The sequence below is a fragment of the Grus americana genome, chromosome 6 (genome assembly GCF_028858705.1).
Source record: "Grus americana isolate bGruAme1 chromosome 6, bGruAme1.mat, whole genome shotgun sequence".
NCBI lineage: Eukaryota > Metazoa > Chordata > Aves > Gruiformes > Gruidae > Grus > Grus americana.
The window spans coordinates 25,513,842-25,535,427 of NC_072857.1; the positions used below are offsets into that span (position 1 = coordinate 25,513,842).

The following is a 21,586-nucleotide window of genomic DNA, read 5'->3' on the forward strand; positions in this document are numbered from 1 at the left end:
AGAGTTGGGGTCATTCAGCCTGGAGAAGAGAAGGCTCCAGGGAGACCTTAGAGCAGCCTTCCAGTACCTAAAGGGGCCTACAGGAAAGCTGGAGAGGGACTGTTTACAAGGGCATCGAGTGATAGAATGAGGGATAATGGCCTTAAGCTGAAGGAGGGTGGATTTTTATTCAGTATTAGGAAGAAATTCTTTACTGTGAGGGTGGTGAGGCACTGGAACAGAGAGATTGTCCAGAGAGGTTGTGGATGCTCCCTCCCTGGAAGTGTTCAAGGCCAGGTTGGATGGGGCTTTGAGGAACCTGGTCTAGTGGAGGGTGTTCCTGCTCATGACAGGGGGATTGGAACTAGGTGATCTTTAAGATCCCTTCAAACCAAAACCATTCCGTGATTCTAAAGCTTTAGATAACATGCTTTATTAAATTTCCAGTTTGTTTTAGGTTTCTTAACCATTGTGCATGATGCTACTTCATCCTCTGAACTTAAAAATGACAGCTGCTCTCAGTTGTATGTTCTGTAGTGGCAATACTTCTGATTTATTATCTACTAGCCCTTTTTACAGCAAGCTTGCTTTTTTTGAGAATTTTTTTTAGGAAATGACATTAAAATTACTTGGGGATCTCTAACTTTCTTCTAGTGTGATTTAATCCTATCACTTGACATCTGAACTGGGGTTTTTTCTGCTTCAGTAGAAAGTAGTCCTGCAGTCTCTTCCCTGGTTTGAAAAGTATACTTTTTGTAAGAGTAAAGAAAAAGAATGGGGAAGAGAAATAAGTCTGAAATAAATACTGTCCTTAAAAAAAAAAAAAAATTCCTTTGTGGTCTTTGAGTTTGTGTAAACTAGCATGAGCTAGTTTGAGTCAAAGCTGCAAAAACCTAACTGGGATGTTGAGCACTTTAATCTGGGCCTGAAAATTAAGAAATTAAGGATTAAAATGCAAAGCCTTGTCTTAGGCACTTGAGTTCACTATATAATATTTAAGAAGATCCTGGTGATCTCTCTCCTCTTGCTGGGATTCTGACTCTTGTCACTTTGTCACTCATATCTTATCTGGGGTAGGTTATGCTGCACAGAAAATGTATGCAGTGTGCTTTGAAGGAAAAAAGGTAAAGAGCTGGACTTGGATTTTTTTCAGGAGGAAGCATCAAGGCTGTTTGACTGATGAGTACCAGCCACTGTTATAGAATGGGGGGAGAATGGTGGTTTTTCTACCATGTGCATTCTCTCTCTCTAACATAGATGATATTAGAAATGCCCTGTTGAGCCACACCAGTGTAGTTTCTGTGGGATAGTTTGTCACAGTGGCAAAAGGAGACTGAAGTGAAAATAGGAGAATAAGCATCTGCAAAGATGCTTATTCTCATCCTTTTAATAACAACTTACAGATCTGTTGTCTATATATCTAATACCTTCCAAGTCTGCTGATACTGTCTGCCTCTACAACATCCCATGGCAGCAAGTTCCAGGTTGCTGTTAAGTACTTGTGTTTTAAACCAAGTATCCCTTACTGTGTTGCAGGATTATGTGAATGATAGTTCTTTACCTATCTACTACTTTGTTGATTATATAAGACTAAATCGTGTCTTCTCTTCCACTTTCTCTCCATACTGAGGAGTCCTGGGCCCTCTAGCCTCTGCTTGTAAGGCCCCTTGGTTTTTACAGTTGCTGTTCTCTGAATGCTCTCTAGCTCTATTATATCTTTTTGGAGATGCAGGGACAAAACCAGTGTGCAGCACTGAAGGTGTGGATAAACCAGGGTTCTACATAGCAGCGAAAAGATGTTAACGGTTTTCTTTCTTATACCTGCCTGGTTGGTGCATAACACTGGTTGCTGTTGTATGTTCTCATAATGCCATGATATTTCCTATACTGACTACCAGTCTGATTCTGCAAAAATATGAAGTAATACTTTTTTTCCTCTTGCTATTATCTGCATCTTATCTTCCATCTTCATCTGTCTGCTCAGGCTTTTTAAGTTCCTGAGTTCCTTCCTATCAGTGTAGTATCTACTTACCCAAAAGAGCTTAATATTATTCACCTGGCTGGAGAGTCCACCGATGAGCATTATGTAAAACTGGTCCTGGTACCAGTGTGTGACAAGCTTCACTCCTGAGTCTGTGTTGGACAGTGATCAATAAACCCTCCTTCTGCTTCTTAACCTTATCTTATCCTTTAGCCTGTAGAAGAAACTTTCCTTCAGTACTGTAGCAGTGTATTTTTTAAATAGCTTTTGGGGTGAACACCTGTGGAAAAGTATAAAGGAGTGTGGAATTTAATGTTCATTGTATCCCCTTTATTCACTCTCTTTTTTCCCACCCCGATAAAACTCCAAGGGTTAGTGAAACAGGATTTCCCTTTGTGAAAGCCATGCTGATTTTCCCAACAGACCATGCTTTTCCATTTGTCAAATGATTTTTTTACTATAGATTCTGCCATCTCACCAGGAATACATGATACTTGGTAGTCTGAGCAACTAAACCTGTTTTTTGGGGGTTTGTGTGTGGGGAGGAGGTCTTTTGGGGGGCTTCTTGCACCATCATTGTGCATACAAAGCTTGCTTCCTGAGCGATCATGCATTGCATTTTCTGCAGTAAATTCACTAACTATGCTGTGGCTTCTGTCTGTGTCTTGACTTAAGTTGTTGGTTTTCTGATAGCTTTAATTTGTCCTTTGAAGCGATTAAGGTTACCCTTGTAAGCTAGCTATAGTAATAGGTTGGCAGTACCAAAAAGTGTGTCTGGAGAGGAAAACACACCAAGCTGGCTTGAATCTCTCTGTACCATTGTTCCAAACTCGTGATGCATATGCATTAAACTTTCATTGCTTATTGCATTTTCCTTTTCATAGAATTCACTTAACTGTTTCAGATGAGTATGATACAATAACAGCTGTCACAGGAAGAAGGACTGAATGCTGTTTTCCAAGCTGAAGAGCTAGCTTGAGTGGAGATATGGTTGTAGCCTTTTATCTCTAGGAATAGAGTAGGGGTATTTTACAATAGGAGAAATGGGAGGTAGCTGACATGAGGAAACAAAAGGAATTGATCTTTCTGAGTAATAAGTGACTTAGTTGTAGAGTTGTTTGCAACAGCAGTGAAGGACAGGGTCATAATTGGATTAACAGTGATTGAATAATCTTGGAGGACCCGTGAGACATAATGCAGTGACCCAAGTGCAAGCTATAGTAAGGATTTTCAGCTGCTGAAAGCTCTTAATACCAAAGAAAGATCTTTCTCCTCAGAGAATGCTTGTGCATATGTAAACGTGCACAAGGTATATGTATACAATTAATAGCAATAGTTTCTACCTGTTTAAGTGTGTCCCTAGCCTTACATTTTTATGTTAACAAACAGCTCCTCTGTCCCTTGTCTGTAAGTCATGTCGCATGACTAAGCTCTTGCGAAAGAGTTTGCAATAGAAATAAATTCACATTGCTTGATGGATTCTGATGATGAGGGAAGAATCTTTAACACTGTTATCAAAACATGTAAGGTCTACTGAGCTGGGTTTGTGTGTCTGACTGCTGGTTACATTGCAGTGTGTCCATACACACGTGGCCTCTGCCTGTAAATGGCATGTATTCTGTGACACTGTTTTCTGCACTACTGAAAGGGAGAGACCTTTCTTAAAAGTAAAGATGGGGGGGTGGGATGTCTGAAAAGCCTTATGCCACAATTCCCAAAGATCATGAAGGAAAATAATACCTAAGATGTTGATAATTGATTTTGTGTGAAGTACAGAAGTTAAATACAATGAAATGTGCAGTTGCATGAAAACTAAATGTGTGGAAGCTTTGCAGGCTTGTAGGTAAAGAATTTGATTTAAAACATAACTATTTGTGCATACCTAGAATCAAAAGAAGTGTATCTGACATACAGTCTTTTAATTTAAAATGACCCTATGTAATATTGACTTTTCAGGTACAGATTAGGTGGTATGGTATTACCAACTTTTAAGGAATGGATAGAAAAAACCTTTGGAGCAAGTCTGGAGCACAAAACTACCTCTAGAGTAAGTAAATAGCGGAACCAGTTCTTTTGAACATTAGTCTTGGTGTTAATCAAGACCACATTGTTAAAGATGATTCAGCTGTTGTCCTGAAGGTCACCTTGCACATGATTTAAATATAGTGTATTACCTCAGTTTTTGAACATTTCATGTAGAACACTTTTCAATGACTTAGCATGACTTGTGGTTCCAGGTTAACTGGTAGTACTTCTATTGGAATGAAAGTCTCTGACACAGGGAGGATTTTTTTGTCCTTATTTGTAGGTTGGTTTTCAGGATTGTAGAAACTGTTAGCCTAGAGGGAGTTGTCTATGCAACATCAATGCTCATGATAACAAAGAGAAGATATAGTGAAGTTAGATTGTGCTGTGTTATCAGTGTATTTAATGATATCCAAGTTCTTACTTGACGGTAATTTTTATTTGTACATGTCTGGGTGCTAAAAAACTGGCTACCAGAATACTCAAGATGGAACTGAAAGTTTTCAGAAAAACAACGCATTCAGAAGGTTCTGGGTTTTGTGAAGCATCTGTATTGCTTTTCAAGAAGAGTAACTTATGTCAGAGGCAGGGAGACCAGACTCCCTTCTAAGAATTCCTTTGAGGCTGCAGGTTCCTGACTAGATAGCATTGGAAGCAGGCTGTGCTTGTACAATGACTGTAGCAATCCTGCTTTGGGTAACAGTTTCACCCGTTTCTCGAGTGAATTCAGGATTGCATTTTCTTTGAAGTAGATAACATTATAGAGCCTGAAAACTCAAATGTTTCTTCAGTCTTCTGTTAATCAAGATATTCTTTCATCTGCTATGACTTGCAGGATCTCCATCTGCCAGTATATTTTGAAAAATAATAATCTTGATGTGTTTTCCTTGACCAGGATTGATCTTAAATGGCAGCTGTTTTAGTTTGCTGTGACCAGAGATCCTGAGAGACACTGTTCCCTTTCTACACATAGAAGAAGTACAGAACAAAGTAAAGTCAGAGGACAAGGGCAGATTATTGAATAGTATCTTGATTCCACAGCACATCTTGCAAAACAGCTCTTCAGGATACCTGCCAGCAGTGTTGAATCCTTTCCTGTTATGTTGTGCTGCTCTGGTTCTGATGTTCTTGTTGCCATCTGAAACAGACTGACTACCTTGACACAGAATAGGACTCTTTGGAGTCTCCAGTATGTATCTGGACTGCTCATAGCTATTCTCAACTACTACTGCAGGTCCCCCATTTTCATGTCTCTGTCATAGTTTCTAGTTTATATTTCAGGTTGTCATGTTATAGTGTTTTTTCACCTTCTACTATCATCAGAGCATGAAGGAACTTGTGTACAGGAGCAGCAGTAGGAAAGGGATCTCTTGGTCCACTTGTCTTTCTATCTCATCTCTTCCTGCCTCTGTTCTGTAAGACTGGAGGGTTCCCTGTTGCATGCATTTTTTCTGTTATAATTAATAATGGTAAATGTACCTGCTTCTGTGATGCTCAAGGCCTGACAACTTTTCTCTTTTTCAGACTAGACTTACCACAGACTGCAATTTAGACCTAGTTCACATAAGCTTCCTGTCTAGCTTCTCAATGCACAAATCTTAAAATCTTTCAGTCCAGTAAGAATAAAGGTGGTATGTTTGGCATTGGGTGTAAGATTTCTATGGACAAATATTAACTTTTAAATCTTGAAGATGAAAACTAAAGGATTGAAATACTTGTGGAAGAGAGATAAAAATCAAGATACTTAAAACTATCTGCAAGGAGTTGTTATAGGCTTAAGTAGTTTGTGTCCCTCTTTATGGAGAGCAAAGATCTTTAAGCACTTGATGTCCAACTGGAATTGATATGATATAGTTCTGTCTATGACAATCCATGAAGAAATAAAAATTTAAAATAGAAAATGTAAGCATAGCTACTGGGCATTTTTTAAGTGGTTTAAAGACCTTTATTTGGTAGCTACTTCTTTGTTTCTCATGTTTCCCAAGTTACTCTGAGCTCTGCTCTTTGGGTTAGTAAACAGCACTGTGTGAATGTGCGTTAGTAGCAGAATAGTAAGAGCTAAGAACAGCAATCCAAGACCTGACGACTTCTGTGCTTATTGTGACTGGCCCCTAAAATCATGATCTCTGAGTAGCAGTATACCTCTCACCTAAGCAACACTTAATCTCAGCTTCTGTATTTGTAGGTGGCAAAGTGAATATGTTAGAGGGAAAAGCCTTTTTCTCAGATGTCTGACACTTTATTTCAAGAGGCATAATATTACCCTTAAAGAAAGTCAGAATACCACGTATCCTCTTCCAGAAGTCGTATCATTGTTAACAGTATCTTTTCATTAGATCACGTCTCCCATACGAAGACTCTAAAACAACCATTTGGCTATCCTTTTGAACCTCTAAATGTCGATAGCTATCAGTCATGAACATCTCAGGCAGATATTGCTTTCTGAATTATTCCTGTAAGCACTCTTAATTTCTGCATAACCTTACATAGTTTCTTGTAGGGTGGACACCAGCAGGCAAGTTCCATCACCATGGATCTTTTAACTACCTGAAAACTTTCCTGTTGAAGGTTAAATATTCCCTTATTCAACTCTTGGTCCTTTGAGACTCAACCCATTCAGAATAGAATGCTGCCGTGGTGGCAGATGGGAGACTATTAATCTCTATTTTCCTTGCTGTTAGCTTGGTGACTGGTGCAATCCTCTAAGCTTTTATTTTAAGACGTGTTGGCAAAAAAGTATCAGGTGTTCTGGAGGTTATGTAGAGCAAAGATAGGCAAAACTATGTTCCAGGAAAGAAAACTTGGATGGGTGGGTATACTTTTTTATAGAAGGTTGAAACTTCAGAAGGTGAAAGAAAAGTGAATTCAATTTTGCTGTTTTCTCTTTGTACTTGTCAAGAAGCGTAGGCTAGGCTCATCAAAGAAATATGTACGTTTCTCTGTGTGGAACATTTAATAAAAAATACCTTTTGGTGATAGGGCTGTAAGTGAGCTCTTTCTCACATCGTTAGGCAGCCCATAGTCTTTCCTGACAGCTTTATAACAAAATTGCAAGAATGTTCCTCTATTTGAGTTTAAGGTGATGTCAGTTAATTTGCTAGCAAGGTTTTTGTGACAGAAATTTGAAAGCACTACACTATGTTTTTAACTAATTTTTGTGCAACTCCTAATTTTTAAGAGTATATTTAAAATAAAAGATGGGGCAGTAGAAAAACTTCCAGTTCTTCTGTTCTTGAGCTTGAGGGACTTTGATAACCAGAAATAAGATTCTTGACCAACTTTTCTTTCAAAGTAGCAGTTGAAGTCCAGAAGTTAATTTTTAGTCATAAGACAAGCTTTATATCTAATTAAAGATCTCCTTAATTAGAGACCACTTGTAATAGAAAACATATTCCTTTATGGTGGCTACCCATAGAAAAGTATAAATGAATTTATTTGCTCTATTTTTAAGGAGGAAAAAAAGCTTGGTTTTTTGGTGTTTTTTCTTTTTTGAACCTTCAAAGCACTTAAAAGCATTACACTTAATGTCTACAAAGATCTTATTTTTTTGGAACTGGATCCTGTTAAGAATCCTCATTCTCTAAGTGGGTTTAAAAAGTCAACAGATGAACGATGTTTTTATGTGCCTGATATCTAAATTGGACTTTACAAAATAGAATTAAGTGGCTAGGTCTGCACTTTGGGAAGCCGTAAGAATAGTATACAAGACATCTGTTGTAAGGACCTGGAAGAATGGGTTGTTAGAAAACCTTAAGCAGGGGTTCTCCCTCTGGACTTACAGAATCTTGATTCAAGGCCTCTTGGTAAGCCAGAATGTCCAGTGTAGCTTCTTTGAATGAAAAACTTTTCTCCAAAGTGTTGATCAGGACTTCTAGTTTTAACCTTTTTTTATTTTTGTTGTACAGAAATGCTGTAAGAGTGAACCTACCTTTAATGAACTTATTTTCTTGTATTGTAGGCATCCTTAAATGTCAATGACGTACCTCCATCTATTGTAAATGAAGAATTTCTTCAGGATCTTAGAGCCACTAAAATCTCATATTCGCAGGATGCAGAAGATAGAGTATTCAGAGCTCATGGTAGGAGAACTTCATTTATGTAACTGTACTGCTTTCAATGCTTCCTTGTTTGAACTTGTTAACTTATTGTTTGTGTTTCAGGTCACTGCCTACATGAGATATTTGTACTCAGGGAAGGAATGTTTAAGCGAATTCCTGATATAGTTGTATGGCCTGGTAAGCTTTAATTATCTTATTCCCCTTCTGATCTGGGAAGCCATTGTTTACTAAACTCCTATGCTTTCTTGTCATGGGGAAGCTGTCTCTTGGTTCAGTTTCTGTAAAGACAAGTGAAGTCACTGAAGGAATTTTCTCATGAATGGTAACCATGATCATTTAACATCTGGATTGCAGGTTGTGCCTGTGAAATCCCATCACTTTGTGGGGAAGTGAAATTTGTTATTAAATATAGATGAAGTTTCTGTTGACAGCTGAATTCATGACATAAGCAACCACAGTGTAATTTGAACTTGTATGTTCACCAAGAATAGTTGTCTAAACTGCAGTCTAAATCTTGTTTCTTAAAGGAGTATGTGATGGTAGAAGGGTAGTGAAATCTTTGTGTTAAAGAACTTTGTTTTATGACATGCTGTACCTTAAAAAAAGTGTAACACCTGTAACTCCTATCAGAATGCTTTACAAAGGACCATTGACTTGAAGAAAGAGCAGTGCAATCTGAGTACAGACTAGACCCACTTTAAACAGAGTAGTAACTAGTGCTGTTGTAGATAATACGTAGCAGAAAATGCTTGCTTCTATCTAGTAGAAGGATACAAATACTGAAATGGATAGGACTTTATTTGCATGCTTGTGTGAATTTTCTACTTGAATCATGTTTCTCTGGTCACTAGGAACTACTTTCCATATGCCATTTTTCAGTAGCTAACCAAAAAGTCATTGGATCTAAGTCAATTCTGTCAATTTCTGTTCTGCTGTATGAATCCAATTCTTTCCTTTACATTTTATAACTCTTTCTGATATTCTGATAGCTGCACTGCATTAGAAACTCCCAAAAAAATCTGATAAGAACTTACTTTTGGCTAAGTTTTGCTTCCTTTATTTGGGGGGTGGGGGTGGGTGGCAGAAATCACATATGGGAACCATAAAAAGAGGCACTATAAGATGCATCTCATTACTTGAGGACTGGTACTGACATGACAGGACTGGTGACTATGAACAGCACTTGCCACAGCTTTATGCTGTGCAGCTCCAAAAGCAAATGAAATGATTGACTGCTTGTGTTTAAAGCTGCTTTGTACGGCAAGAGCAAAGTAGCCAGAGTTTGTAAGCCTGTTTATTCAGTCCTGCTCACTGTCTGCTGTTTGCACAAACTCATGTACACGCTGTATTTGATCTCTTTTTTTGATTCTTTTCCTTGCCTGTGTGCAAGCATTTCTGCTTCCCTCTTTGACCAGATACAGAATGTATTCTGAAAAAGTAAATTTCAGCAGCAACTATACTTTTGAAACTGAATGTCAGCCAGGAAGAAAAAGATGTGTTGTTCAGCTCTCAGAAGAGACTTATTTCTCACTTAAAATAAATTGGACAGCCTATTTTCAATAAAAGTTTTAAACTTGACTTGTTCTCCAAGAAACTTAGGTTAATTGTTAACTGTTTGGTAGCCCATCTTGCCCAAGAATCTGCAGGAGGTCTCAATCTATGCGTAGAGCAGGAGACTAAGGCTGTAGTTAGCTCTTCAAATGCAGAATTGTTTCAGGTCTAAACTTCACTCTGAAACTCTGATACTTCTGAGCCTAGCTCTTTTTTAGTTCCTAACTCTTTGAAATGTCTTTCTTGGTGTCAGAAGAGGAGCTGCTGCTTATTCAGACTGTAATATTTAGTAGTAAGCACAAATCCTGTTTTTTAACTGTTTGGACTTTTTTTTAGTTTGCCATGAAGACGTAGTTAAAATTGTGGAATTAGCCTGCAAACATAATCTCTGCATAATACCATTTGGTGGTAAGTGTTATGAAATCTCAAATTTGTTTAACATTACTACTGAAAATGTATTCTATTTAAATTCAATTTAAATATATGATCTTAGTAATACATTGTATTAATAATTCAGTAGTTGTTTTTTAGTAGAATTTTAAGTGTAGTCTTAATTTTTTATGATCTTTCAGTACTAAAAGCTGCTGTATTCAATTCAGTGGAAGTCATTAAAAGTATGTCAACACCTTGAATATTGAGTGTGCAAGAGGAGTGATTATAAGAAGCTGAAATCTACCTCTGTGCCATGGAAGCCTTCTAGGAAATAAGTCAAGAAATCCAAATATCTGTTAGAGCTATCATGTTTTTGGACACATTACTTGTGCTCAGTTCCCACAAACATGTACAAATTAGGTTTTTTGTTGTACTATTGAAGCTCATAAGCCCAGGGACGATTGTGGTCAGACACTACTGCAAAATCATTAACCATAATTCTGATTTCCTTTTAGACATTGTTCAGTTTGAAAGTTTATACTCTAACTCCTGTGACAAAGGGTTTTCAGAAAATGCTCTAGGTACAGAGTACAGGTAAAGGCCTGTATAATCTGTGTCCTTCTCAGCCTAAAGAATTTCTAAAGGACTTCAGGTTTTTAGTCATGGATGCTTTTTCTTCTAAGCCTGCTGAATTTGAGTGGTGAGCTACCTTGCTTTGACTTAGAGCTCAGGGAACACAGGATGTTGGCTTTCATGAGCTCATTCTGTGAGAAGCTTTTCGTCAAGAACTCTTAATTCTGTGGGATAAATCTGTGTGGTTTATTTGGTATTTGCTTATGCTGTAGGAGTATAGCCCTAGTTTTTACTAAATTTTAAATTTAACATTTACTGTTTGAGAAGATGAGCATGTCACTTGAAGACAATACCAACTGATGAAGCTGGTTTCTCCCTAAAATGCTCTCACCCTTGTTAGATACATTTGGAGAGATGTAAGACTGCTACCAGTCACCTTTGGTAGCAGTAAATTGGTATAGCTGAAAGCAGCAATATTGACTGTCTCTTGATTGCTGGCCAGGATACAGAAAGATCTTCAGATTGTTTTCCAAATTTGTTTATACTGAACTATGGGCAACTTCTGGAGTTATTACTATAAGGAGTTGGAATTTAAGGAAAATGCCGCCTTTCCTGTCATTGGAAACAAAGGCGACAGGCTTTACTGCTCTTAGTTTTATTAGTTGTTACTGTCTCTGTACTTGCCATTGGTTGTTCTGGTAGCTTGCTGTGGGTCTCCAGCATTCATTCTAGTCTCTCTTCTCCTGTGGCTTTTGTAGCCTTTGAGAAGCCAAAGGCTTCTTGGAGTCTGTTCTGTGTCATCCTATAAACATACATTAGAAATCTCCAGAGAAGCTTGACATTCAGGTTTATCCTTTTTTTTATAGTTTCTTTCTTGCTTTCAGATAAGTATTGCATTCCTGTATTAGGTAGTCTCCTTAAAACAGCTTTTTAAGTAGAAGTGTAGTGGCTTCCATAGTGATCTCAAAAGAATATATAGAAACCATAGGTAGCTTTGTTTCTTGGATAGCTTTTGTTATTTCTTATCCTGCCTTGTTTTAAAACTCTATTCTGGACTTAACAGAAGCAGCTGAGATGGTCACAGAATTTCATGGTTTGTTATCAAGTGCTGTTAAAGCATTGTCAGCTCCAATGCTGCCTTGATTTTGTGAAACCCAGTATGGGAGAAGGGACAACCTTAAAAGGCTAATCCCTTGCCTCAAACAGTTAACTTCGGTGATCTTATTTTGTAAAGTTCAATATCAGAAAGAAGGGAGAGGGGGATGGTATGTGAAGAAGAGAATTTTATGATCAGAATGTCACTTCTGTATTTGCAGGAGGGACAAGTGTCTCCAGTGCCCTTGAATGTCCTGAAGAAGAAAAAAGAACAATTGTCTCACTGGATACTTCACAAATGGTATGTCTCAATTTTTTATTTTTTTTAAATTATCCTATGATTACTGTGAATGGTGACTACTAGAGAATGACACTTCTTTGCAAGAATAAAGTAGGGATGGAAGTATTAATCTCTACCATGCATGATTAAACTTGTACTTCAATTTAAGTGTTACTTTGCTGATGTTAGCCCTGTACTACTTCATATGACCTGTATGTATTTAATAAGAAAAAAAAAATAGGCTTAAGCCTTCTTATAGCAGCTTTAAGTGAAAATCAGAGGAAGCTACTATTCTTCTATATTGGAACTTGTATCTGAGGTTAAATTAAAGGCTACAAGGAAGCTATTTGTTATTGCAGATTTCACTAGTTTTTGCAGACTTAAATACTTAAAGGTTGCTAAGGTGACCTAATATCTATAAATCAACTTGAAGGATTAACTTTAAAGAAAAAACTTAGATTTTTTTGTAGATAGCATCTTGAGAATGTGAAGTTCTTAGCTTTATGGCAGTCTAGATATTCAGTTCAGTAAAATTCAGTGCTAGTTTTCATCTTTCCATTATGAAGGGGCTTTATAATTTTAAAGTGATACTTTTATGACTACATAGTAGTGAGATGCTTCAGAAACAATTCTGCATCTTTGATGTAAGGTGCTACTGCCTCTGAGCATCTGCTGAGCTTATTAACTCCTTTAGCCTTCGAAAGTAAGACCTCAGTTCTGGCTCCATTTTCTCTACTCAGTCAGTGGTGCTTCATTTAAACTTGTTTCTCAGCGTGTCTGGCTACAAAGTGGTATTTTCTGCGAAGGTGGCAGTTAGGTATTGAAAGAGGCTTTTCAGCTGTCTCTATGGAGTGAAATCCAAAGAGTACAATACTGACACATGCCTTCATTTGAACTCATTGATTCATAGCCTACAGCTCTGACTTCTGTCTGGTTTGGAGGTGAGAAAGGAATATGATTAACTCTTATTACCATGCTTTTGTGTCAGCTAGATAGGTAAGTAATACCAAGTCAGAAAACAGACTACTTTCATGTGTCTTGAATGACTCTGCTAGCCAATGCTTGCAGTCATTAATGAAGGGGGGAAATAAAGAAATTAGGGTGAAAAGAAGCATTGTCAGAGTTAAAACCTGGGTGTCTCAGAGCAGTTAAGGTGATTGGCTAAGCTTTACTATTTTGATAGGTACTTAATGGGTATCTTCATCTTATGTAGGGCCTATATTGCATGAAAACTGATTTATAGAAGCATCTTGGATCAGTTAAGCAGTTTGTTGAAACTGAAGGTATCTGAAAGGAGCTGAAATAGCTGGCTTTTACTAATTAGTTAGCCCTGATGTAGAGGGGAGGCAATTGCTTTAAAAGCATAGTTTAAGTTGGACTACAAGATGTCCACATTTGTCATTTGAAAAATCAAGGCAAAGGGAAGTTAGAGCTGTTCTCCTTCTATACAATATTAATACACAAAATTATAGAAGTATACCAGAAGTGTACTTAAGAATGAAGAGTGGAAGCTGAAGCTTCTGTAGTGTCCTTGCTATAAACAAAGCTAAAACCATGTTTTTCTCCTTCACATGGATTGTCTTCACTGACAATTGCGTTCAGTGCACTGTGTAACTTGTAGTGTTTACTACTTTTCCTGTTTAGTAGAATATACTGATGGGACAGTGAGGATCTCATCAGATAAAATGATGTAATCCTTCCAAATATCTTGAACTTCTAAAGTATGTACATACTCTGACATCCTGCAGTATATCTTGTTTTTAGCCTAGTGTGTCAAAAATCCAAGAGCTGAACTGGAAAAACTGAATGCAGTCTATTTAACCCATGGAGTATGTTTAAGAATATGTCTCTTGGTGTATACCTAATGCTCGGATAGTCAAATTCAGGCACCTTAAATCATGTTAATTGCGAAAATCACCGTATTGCTTAACTTCTCTAAGAGTTTTGACTTAATTCTTTCTGGCTTTTCTGCACTGTTTCTGTAAACATTCCTAGTATAAATTGACTAACCTGTTGTGTAGCTGAGTGAGGGGGCTCAGCTTCCACTGCTGTAATAACTGGAGTTGTATTAATAGTAAATTATGTGACCAAGCATGCCGATCTTATAGCATTAGGGAAGGAAATAAACAAAAATCTTTAACATTGATTCTTTGTTTTGATTGGCTTTTCAACAGAATCGGATTCTCTGGATAGATGAGAAAAACTTAACAGCTTGTGTGGAAGCTGGCATTGTTGGACAAGATCTGGAAAAACAGGTATTTTTAACTTGTCGAGCATCTAGTATTTCTCCATATTTTTCTTAGCTGTTCCTCATGTCTTGTCTAAATCATTGAATTCTAGCTTAATTCTTGTCTGTTTTCATGCAGACCAGTGTGGTAAGCATTATATGCATGGCTATGAGCCATATCACGTTGAATGCTGTATTTGAAGAACATTTTAAATTTTTTTCTTTTTAACTCTAGCCACAAAATGTGATTACAGTAAGAAGTTGACAATTCATAGGATGTAATGCTATGCTTTCCATTTCAGACCTTAGATAAACCTTGTGGTTGCAAGGCATGAGACATGATACCAATTAACAGGAAAAACTCAAATTGTCATTTTGTGATGCATGTTTTAGTCATTTTGGCCAGAGGTAGTTTTCCTGGAAAGAGTAGACCATATACCAGATTTGCTGTTGTTGCTGCTGTTTAAGGCCGGTTACAGGAGAGCAGCAGAAAGGGTGGAGAGTTGCCCAAGACAATAGTCCAGTGGAAGATGAGATCACCTGCATTTCGAAGTGACCTCTAGAGGCTTTGAATTGTGGTGTATCAGAGCCACAGCACCCTTCTCAGGGTCCTTCTTGGTGCTTCTCTATAATCAAGCAAGTTGTGGATGTTACTATTCCTCAGGAAATGTAGTACTACTTATTAAAAAAAAATCAAAATTCTAGGACTTGATAGCTAAATATTGTCTAAACTTTTCTTAGTGCTTAAATGTGCTTTACAAATATGCAGAAACTTGAATGGTTTTTTGAACTTTTTTCCAAGACCACTTTTTAGAAGAAAATTTGTCATACTTGACTAACAGAGCTGTTTATGATGAGAAAGATAGCCTTTCCTGCCTTTTTATTTTATTTTCCCTTTAACATTTGATGTAATGTTTCAACCTTTTCAGATCTGTTTTTCAAGCACAGAATTAAAATGTAAAGAGAATATTCTCTGCATTTAAAATGACATTTTTCTAGGGTGGTAGTTTGATATTTCACTACTAGCTATCCTTTAAGTGTCACAACTTTTCCTTTTACTTAAAGTAACAGACAATATTCCTCTGTTGCTTATAGCTCTTATGAGCTGAAATGCTACTGTTGCAGTTATTTTTTGAATATTTTTTGATCAAAACCCTTTTTTAATCAAGTTTTTCACTATGAAAAGAGTACTAGTTGTCCATGTGTTCAATATTGAATATAAGCTAGTATTTGTACAAAGGTTTAATGTATGGAGTTACTGAGCATGTGAGGACTTCTGTGCAATTCCTTCAGTGTGCAAGAATACATAATTAGATCATCTGCTTAAAGCGCATGTGTTAAGTCTATTACATATACCGGAATTCCAGTATTACTAGCAAATGGGATGTGATTAAAGCTAGTACTCCAAGTTGTGCTTGTTTTTGTAGCACAATCATCAACCTTGTAACAGTAACTAAAACAAAGAGCCAAATTCTAAACAAATAATAGATTTGGAAAACTTGGTATTTGTCAAAAGTTAGGCTGTAAATCTTATAATGGGGCATTCAAAATCAATGCGAACTTCACACATTTGTCTATCTTAGCTAGTGACTCTAGTGTGATTAAGACTAGTTCCTGAGGGATGAGAACTTCAGATATTAGTGTACTCTATAGAGGAGCCTCAAGTTACTTGTTTTTGTCAGAACAGAATATGGAATAATAGCTGATAGATAAGGACTAAAGATGACAAAAGGATAATGAAGATGGAATATTTGATACTATTTTTTGTAATAAGCATTATCAATCAGATTGTGATTCTATAGGGAAAGCTAGCACATCCTCATATTTTTCTGGATGAAGCTGTCTCTTGCATCTGCAAAGTCCATAGCATAATCTCCCCCCTGCCCTATAAGTGCTCTTAGCACATACTGTTCATACAACAGGATTCAAGGAGCTTAGACCAAGTGCTTTGTACGTGCGCAGTCAGTTACAGGTTTTCGATAGCATGGTCTTCTGCTGTGCTTGTGTTTATACAACTTGTAGAAATTGCTAAGTTGTGACTGAAGCAAGTTTCTTGTCATCTTGGGGAATAAGGAGGGTGCAGGCTCCAACCCTTCCCTGATATATGACCAGTAAGTATCTAAAGCCACAAGCTCCTCTGGTATGAGAGGGGATCATGAGCTAGATGAATACCATAGACATTACATAGAAGTGACTTTCAATCATTTCAGTTAGAGCTGCTTTATACAGTGGAATATAGTTAATGATCCACATTGTGATATACTTAAATACCTTTGTCCAACTGGATTGTTATCAGTTGGTCAGTGCAAATTGATCATCTCAAATGCACTAACACAGTTATCACTTAATGTGAGACTGTTGGGTCTTTAATTCTTCCTGTCTGACAGCTTTGGTGTTGCAATTCTGAGGGCATCCAATCAACCTCAGGTGCTGTGCAGATGGCAAAGCCAAGCTAATACAGAAAAATGAGAAACAAGTGACTACTTAATGTACAGCAATGTGTGATCTGCATCACAAATAGTTGATGGTGTTGCATACAGGAAGCCCAACCAGATGGCTGTATATTAAAACACATCACTCCTTGAGAGAATTAAGCACAGGCAATTTGCTCACATTTTCTGCAGACCTGCTGCATATCACATTAGGATAGAAAGAACAAGAGATTAAGTGCCTTATTGGCAGCATTCGTGCAAAGTTGGCAGTTACTTAGTTATAATTTTTTCCATATGTATTTGAATTTGCACCTTCTTATGAACAATAGAGGTCTTAGTTTTAAAACTATGGGGGAGGAGTATTATAGGTTCATATGTAGCATAGTGTATGCACAATAGAAGCAGAATCAATTTGCATTTCATTTACATATGAAAGACAAAACTTGTTCCTCAATAAATGGATGTGTGGTCAGGATACTTATTTTTTTTAAACAAAAAACCCCCTAGAATATTGAAATTTGGAGTACTAAGCAAATGCAGGCTGTGTAGAATGTTTTTTTTTTTTCTTTAGCTTGCTGAAAGTGGCTTCTGTACAGGCCATGAACCAGACTCCATGGAGTTCAGCTCACTAGGAGGATGGGTAGCAACACGAGCATCAGGCATGAAAAAAAACATCTATGGAAACATTGAAGATCTGGTAAATAGTTCTAGTATTTTTTTCAAATTAATTATTATGTTTGGAGGTTCAACATTTATAATGAATGAAAGAAAGGGGATAGTAAATTGCAGTTCTCTTAACAAGTGATACAGTTTTGGCATCAAATCTTGACTGAAATGCTTGTTTCCTTGCTTTTGATATTAGTACTCATAATCTGTATTACTGATCTAAAAGTCAGTTCCATTTTGGTGCTCACTGGCTAGCTTAAGGAATTGTCACTCTGCCTCTGGTGCCTTCTTCCACTGTTTTGTGCTCTCTATTAATCCAGTGTAATAATCCTGTTGAACTTCTAGGGTGATTCCAAAAGGCCCACGTTCTCTCCTATGTGCTGTGCATTTCTGAAGTTGTCTAGCTGGATCATCTAACTCTGACAGCAAGCTAGCTCTTTCCAGCTTCCTACCTCTCCCTAGACTAGTAGTTTTTTTCAAATCAGTAGGCTGATCTAATTGACCTTGTGGATCCACTATGGTGAAATTTAATGCCACCACGTGGTCTGTAGGAACCCTGGGGAAGGAAGCAATGGATTTGGGATGGCAGTATTCTACTGTTGAATCTGTTTTAAGCATTAAAATGATTCATCTTTTTATTAACCCAGGTAACTTGTTTTTTCAAGCATACTTTTAAAATTTAAAAATCTACCTTTTCTGTTACAATAAATGTATTGAAGTTAAATCATCACTGTTCAGACTTTACCTGCCTTTTAGCTTCAAACTTCCAGCTTTCTCTCATAGTTTGTACAATAGCCCTTCCACACATATGGGTTTTTTCCTTCTTCTCTGCAGCACACTCTAGGTAATGTATCCCCATCACCTCAGGCTCATAGTTCAGACGTGTTTGTTCTGTGCACAGACATGACACTTTACTATCAGTGACTGAGCATGGCAGGAATGACACAGTTTTTATTCAGCAGGCCTGGCTGAACTAAAACTACTAGAGCTTGCAAAGTGTCATCTGTCCCCTACTGCCTGAAGTGTTACTGAATGGTATAGTTTTGCTTGTACTAGATGTAAAGCAGAAGGCTTTTCTATCATGGAAGCATAACTTCAGGCTAAAACAGCTTCTGAAATTTTCATTAAGAAGAAATAGGGTTGAAAATTGATTCAGAACAGTTCATGAGTTTCAAAATGGCACAGTGAGAAAGTTTCAGGGAAGTGTTTACTTTCTGAGGAAACTGTATCTAGAAACAGTGTGTTATATAAGCTGCCTAAAATCCACTTATTGCAGAATCAACAGTTCGTAAAATGCATATAATAAAATTCTTGAACAGCTCTGAGTGGGATGAAAATTACCTAGCTACCTGTGCTTGAAAGTTTTAAAGCCATTAGTTGAAATTCAGTAATTTTGCTTCATTTAAAGGCTTCACTAAAAAAATCCAAAACTCACCCTTCTTTGGTATAAAATAATTGAATATATGAAATATATTAAAAAAAAAATCTGGGCTCTGTATTACATGTGTGTTAATAAAGCTAGAAGCAATAACACTGGAAAATATTTTTAAACAACTTTCTAGCCTCACGTATGTATCAGTCTTATGGCAGATTTAATAAATTACTTCTGTCTGTCTTCCTAATAGAAATATTTCTGTAGCAACTGATCACTGAATTACATTAGCTTTATCAAGCAGCAGTTCTAAAGCAAAATTTAAGCCCTCACTTTTTTCCCTCTCAATATTACTATGTGTATTCTGGATTAAAATCCTAGTACTCAAAGTACTGTCTACACTGAGAAACAAAAGTTTTAAGTGGTACTGTCTGCATGTAGTCAACAGCTGATTTGATTTGGCATAGGACTGGAAACAACCTGTTGTGTGGGCAAACCATGCTGTGTTAGAAATAATTGTTGGTAACAGTCATCAGGTTATCCCAAAAGTTCTTTGGGCTGCCTATAGAATGTCTAAAGTCTACAAAGCTGAACTGTATCAAGCTTAATACATGTTTTGTAGAAAATAAATATACAAAAATGTGTGCTTAATGCAAGTATTTTTAGTCATTGCATATTGTTTACACAGGTGATCCATATAAAAATGGTAACTCCTAGAGGCATTGTAGAAAAAAACTGCCAAGTACCTCGCATGTCAACAGGACCTGATATTCATCACTTCATTATGGGATCTGAAGGTATAAACACAGTAATTTCACATAACTGCATCTTAATTCAGCTTCTGTAATGGCTTAATTTGAGCATCTTTAATGTTGTGGCTTCCAGTGTGTCTACCAGTGGCATTATGCAGGCATTGTGTTAGGATAATACATTGAGACCTTAATTATGACTGAAGTTAAGCAACTCCGAAGAGTGCTTAAAACAGATCTGTGGAGTTAGCCTATAAGTCTAGTAGCAAACATCATGATTTAGAGGATATCGTGTAAGAATTCACCACGTAAATAGTTGGGACTAAATCACCTACTACTGCAATACTGAATTTTGGGGATTTCTGGTAAATGGTTGTTAGGTTGGGTAACTTGCAAGAAGTACGTCTTGCAATACTCAGTTTTTCTTTTTCCCCCAAAGGAACTCTTGGAGTGGTTACTGAAGTTACGATAAAGATTCGCCCGGTCCCTGAATACCAGAAGTATGGCTCTGTGGTCTTCCCCAACTTTGAACGAGGGGTGGCCTGCTTAAGGGAAGTGGCAAAGCAGGTAAAGAAAAGCCAGATGTTGACTTCACTCAAGAACACAAATTCTAGCATTAGGGGTGTACTGATGCTCTAGCATTTCTGGCAATTGATAACCAAGGATTTGAGATATGAACCTCATAAGTGTAATATGGTCTATGAGGCTTTTGGAAATTTATGCAATTCAGGATTGAGCACGTTCTGAATTTGCTTGGTGTTCTGAGCTAAGTTGTGGATGTGCCTTTTGATGGCTTTTCTTTTCAGTGGGAGTTATTTGCATATCTCAGCACAGAAAATTTGGCTTTGCATCTCCTTCAACGGAGAGCTTTATTCTCAGATTAATTCGGGATTATGTAAAAGGGACCAGTATTTAAAGGAATTAAGTTGCAGCATGCAAGTAAAAGGTAGTAGAATTTATGGCTCTGGAGTGACAAAAGAACAAAAGTCATGCAATGGAAGGATATGGCCTGTGTTTAGCAAACCGTTCCTGAAGCACAGTGATATGTTCAGGTGAGCTGGATATTTTGAGGTGGAATTGTGCTTACACTGTGGTATTTAAATAGAGCCTTCTGAATAGTGTGGTCAGATGTGTTTTCAGGCAGCAAAACTCAGACATGGGTATCCAACCTATGTAATGTTTTCCCTCATGGCTGTGCTTCCAAGCAAATCTACACTGGCTAGCCTCTTTCTTCACAATCTTAGTCTAACTTCTTTGCTCTGTGCAAAACGTATCAAATTTCTATGAATGCTGGAATATACCCTGAATTGGGAAAGTAATTTCAGAAATGTTTTAATTAATGCCAAACTAAACACAGCTTTACATTTTTTCCAGTGATTGGTCTAAATTAATGACTTAATGTTCCAAGCCAGATGTTCAAACTGGTATGTGAATGACATGTATATGCTAGTCAGCAGCACTTGCCAGTTCTTCTGTCGTGCTTCTACTGCTAGTGCTTGTTCTTCCTGTTAAAGGTACCTAAGCAAACTGTTTGGGAATGCTTAATCATATGGCTGATCAACATTTTAAGTTGATTAAGGAACTAGTGTCTTTCCCTACCTGTGGGCTTAGTTAGAAGAGGGGGAAAAAAAGGCACTGTTAGCCATTTAGTGTTGCTCCATTTCTAAGTTTCTGTTGCTGCTGCTGCTGTTTCACTGCTTACTTGAGCCTGAACTACTTATTCCTCTCTTCTGTTGCCCCTCGCATCAATCTTGGTAGTAATTACAATGATTGCTATCTGAAAAGCTGTTTCTTGTCTGTATTGGTCTACTTTAATGTAAGAATAACCAACCTGCAGGTTGTGGGTGGGTTGATCTCATTTAAAACCACTCATCCAGCCTTCTGTCAACCCGCCTGGTGAGCTATCTTAGGAAAAAAGGACATGAAGAACTATCATGTGACTGAAAATGTATTAATGATATGATGGAGGGTGAACACATCAAATCAAGTGATAGAGCAGTATTCTATATCCATGTGATTTAGATGAAGACTAGCCTAAAATTCAGGCTTTATCATATTCCTCTGACCATACATTTCAGTATGACTGGAAGTGGCCACCACAGATTACATGATGTAGGCATGTGTATGACCAGAAATTTGCCTAATTGAAGACAACCATTCTTACTGGTTTTCAGATTTCTGTACAGTGCAGAACCTAGATTGGACCAAGATAGGGATTTTAGTTGC

The 21,586-nt window shown here is 37.3% G+C and overlaps 1 protein-coding gene across 2 annotated transcripts in view; it reads left to right on the plus strand.

The window, feature by feature from the left end:
• The window catches only part of AGPS (alkylglycerone phosphate synthase), a 55,327-nt gene that overhangs the window by 10,942 nt on the left and 22,799 nt on the right, over positions 1-21,586 (plus strand). For both annotated transcript variants that reach the window (XM_054829646.1, XM_054829647.1), the window contains exons 3-11: positions 3,917-4,007; positions 7,944-8,064; positions 8,146-8,220; positions 9,931-10,002; positions 11,856-11,935; positions 14,089-14,169; positions 17,145-17,270; positions 19,300-19,408; positions 19,800-19,927. In XM_054829646.1, coding sequence (XP_054685621.1) covers positions 3,917-4,007; positions 7,944-8,064; positions 8,146-8,220; positions 9,931-10,002; positions 11,856-11,935; positions 14,089-14,169; positions 17,145-17,270; positions 19,300-19,408; positions 19,800-19,927 — 883 coding nt within the window. The remainder of the gene's footprint in view (positions 1-3,916; positions 4,008-7,943; positions 8,065-8,145; positions 8,221-9,930; positions 10,003-11,855; positions 11,936-14,088; positions 14,170-17,144; positions 17,271-19,299; positions 19,409-19,799; positions 19,928-21,586) is intronic.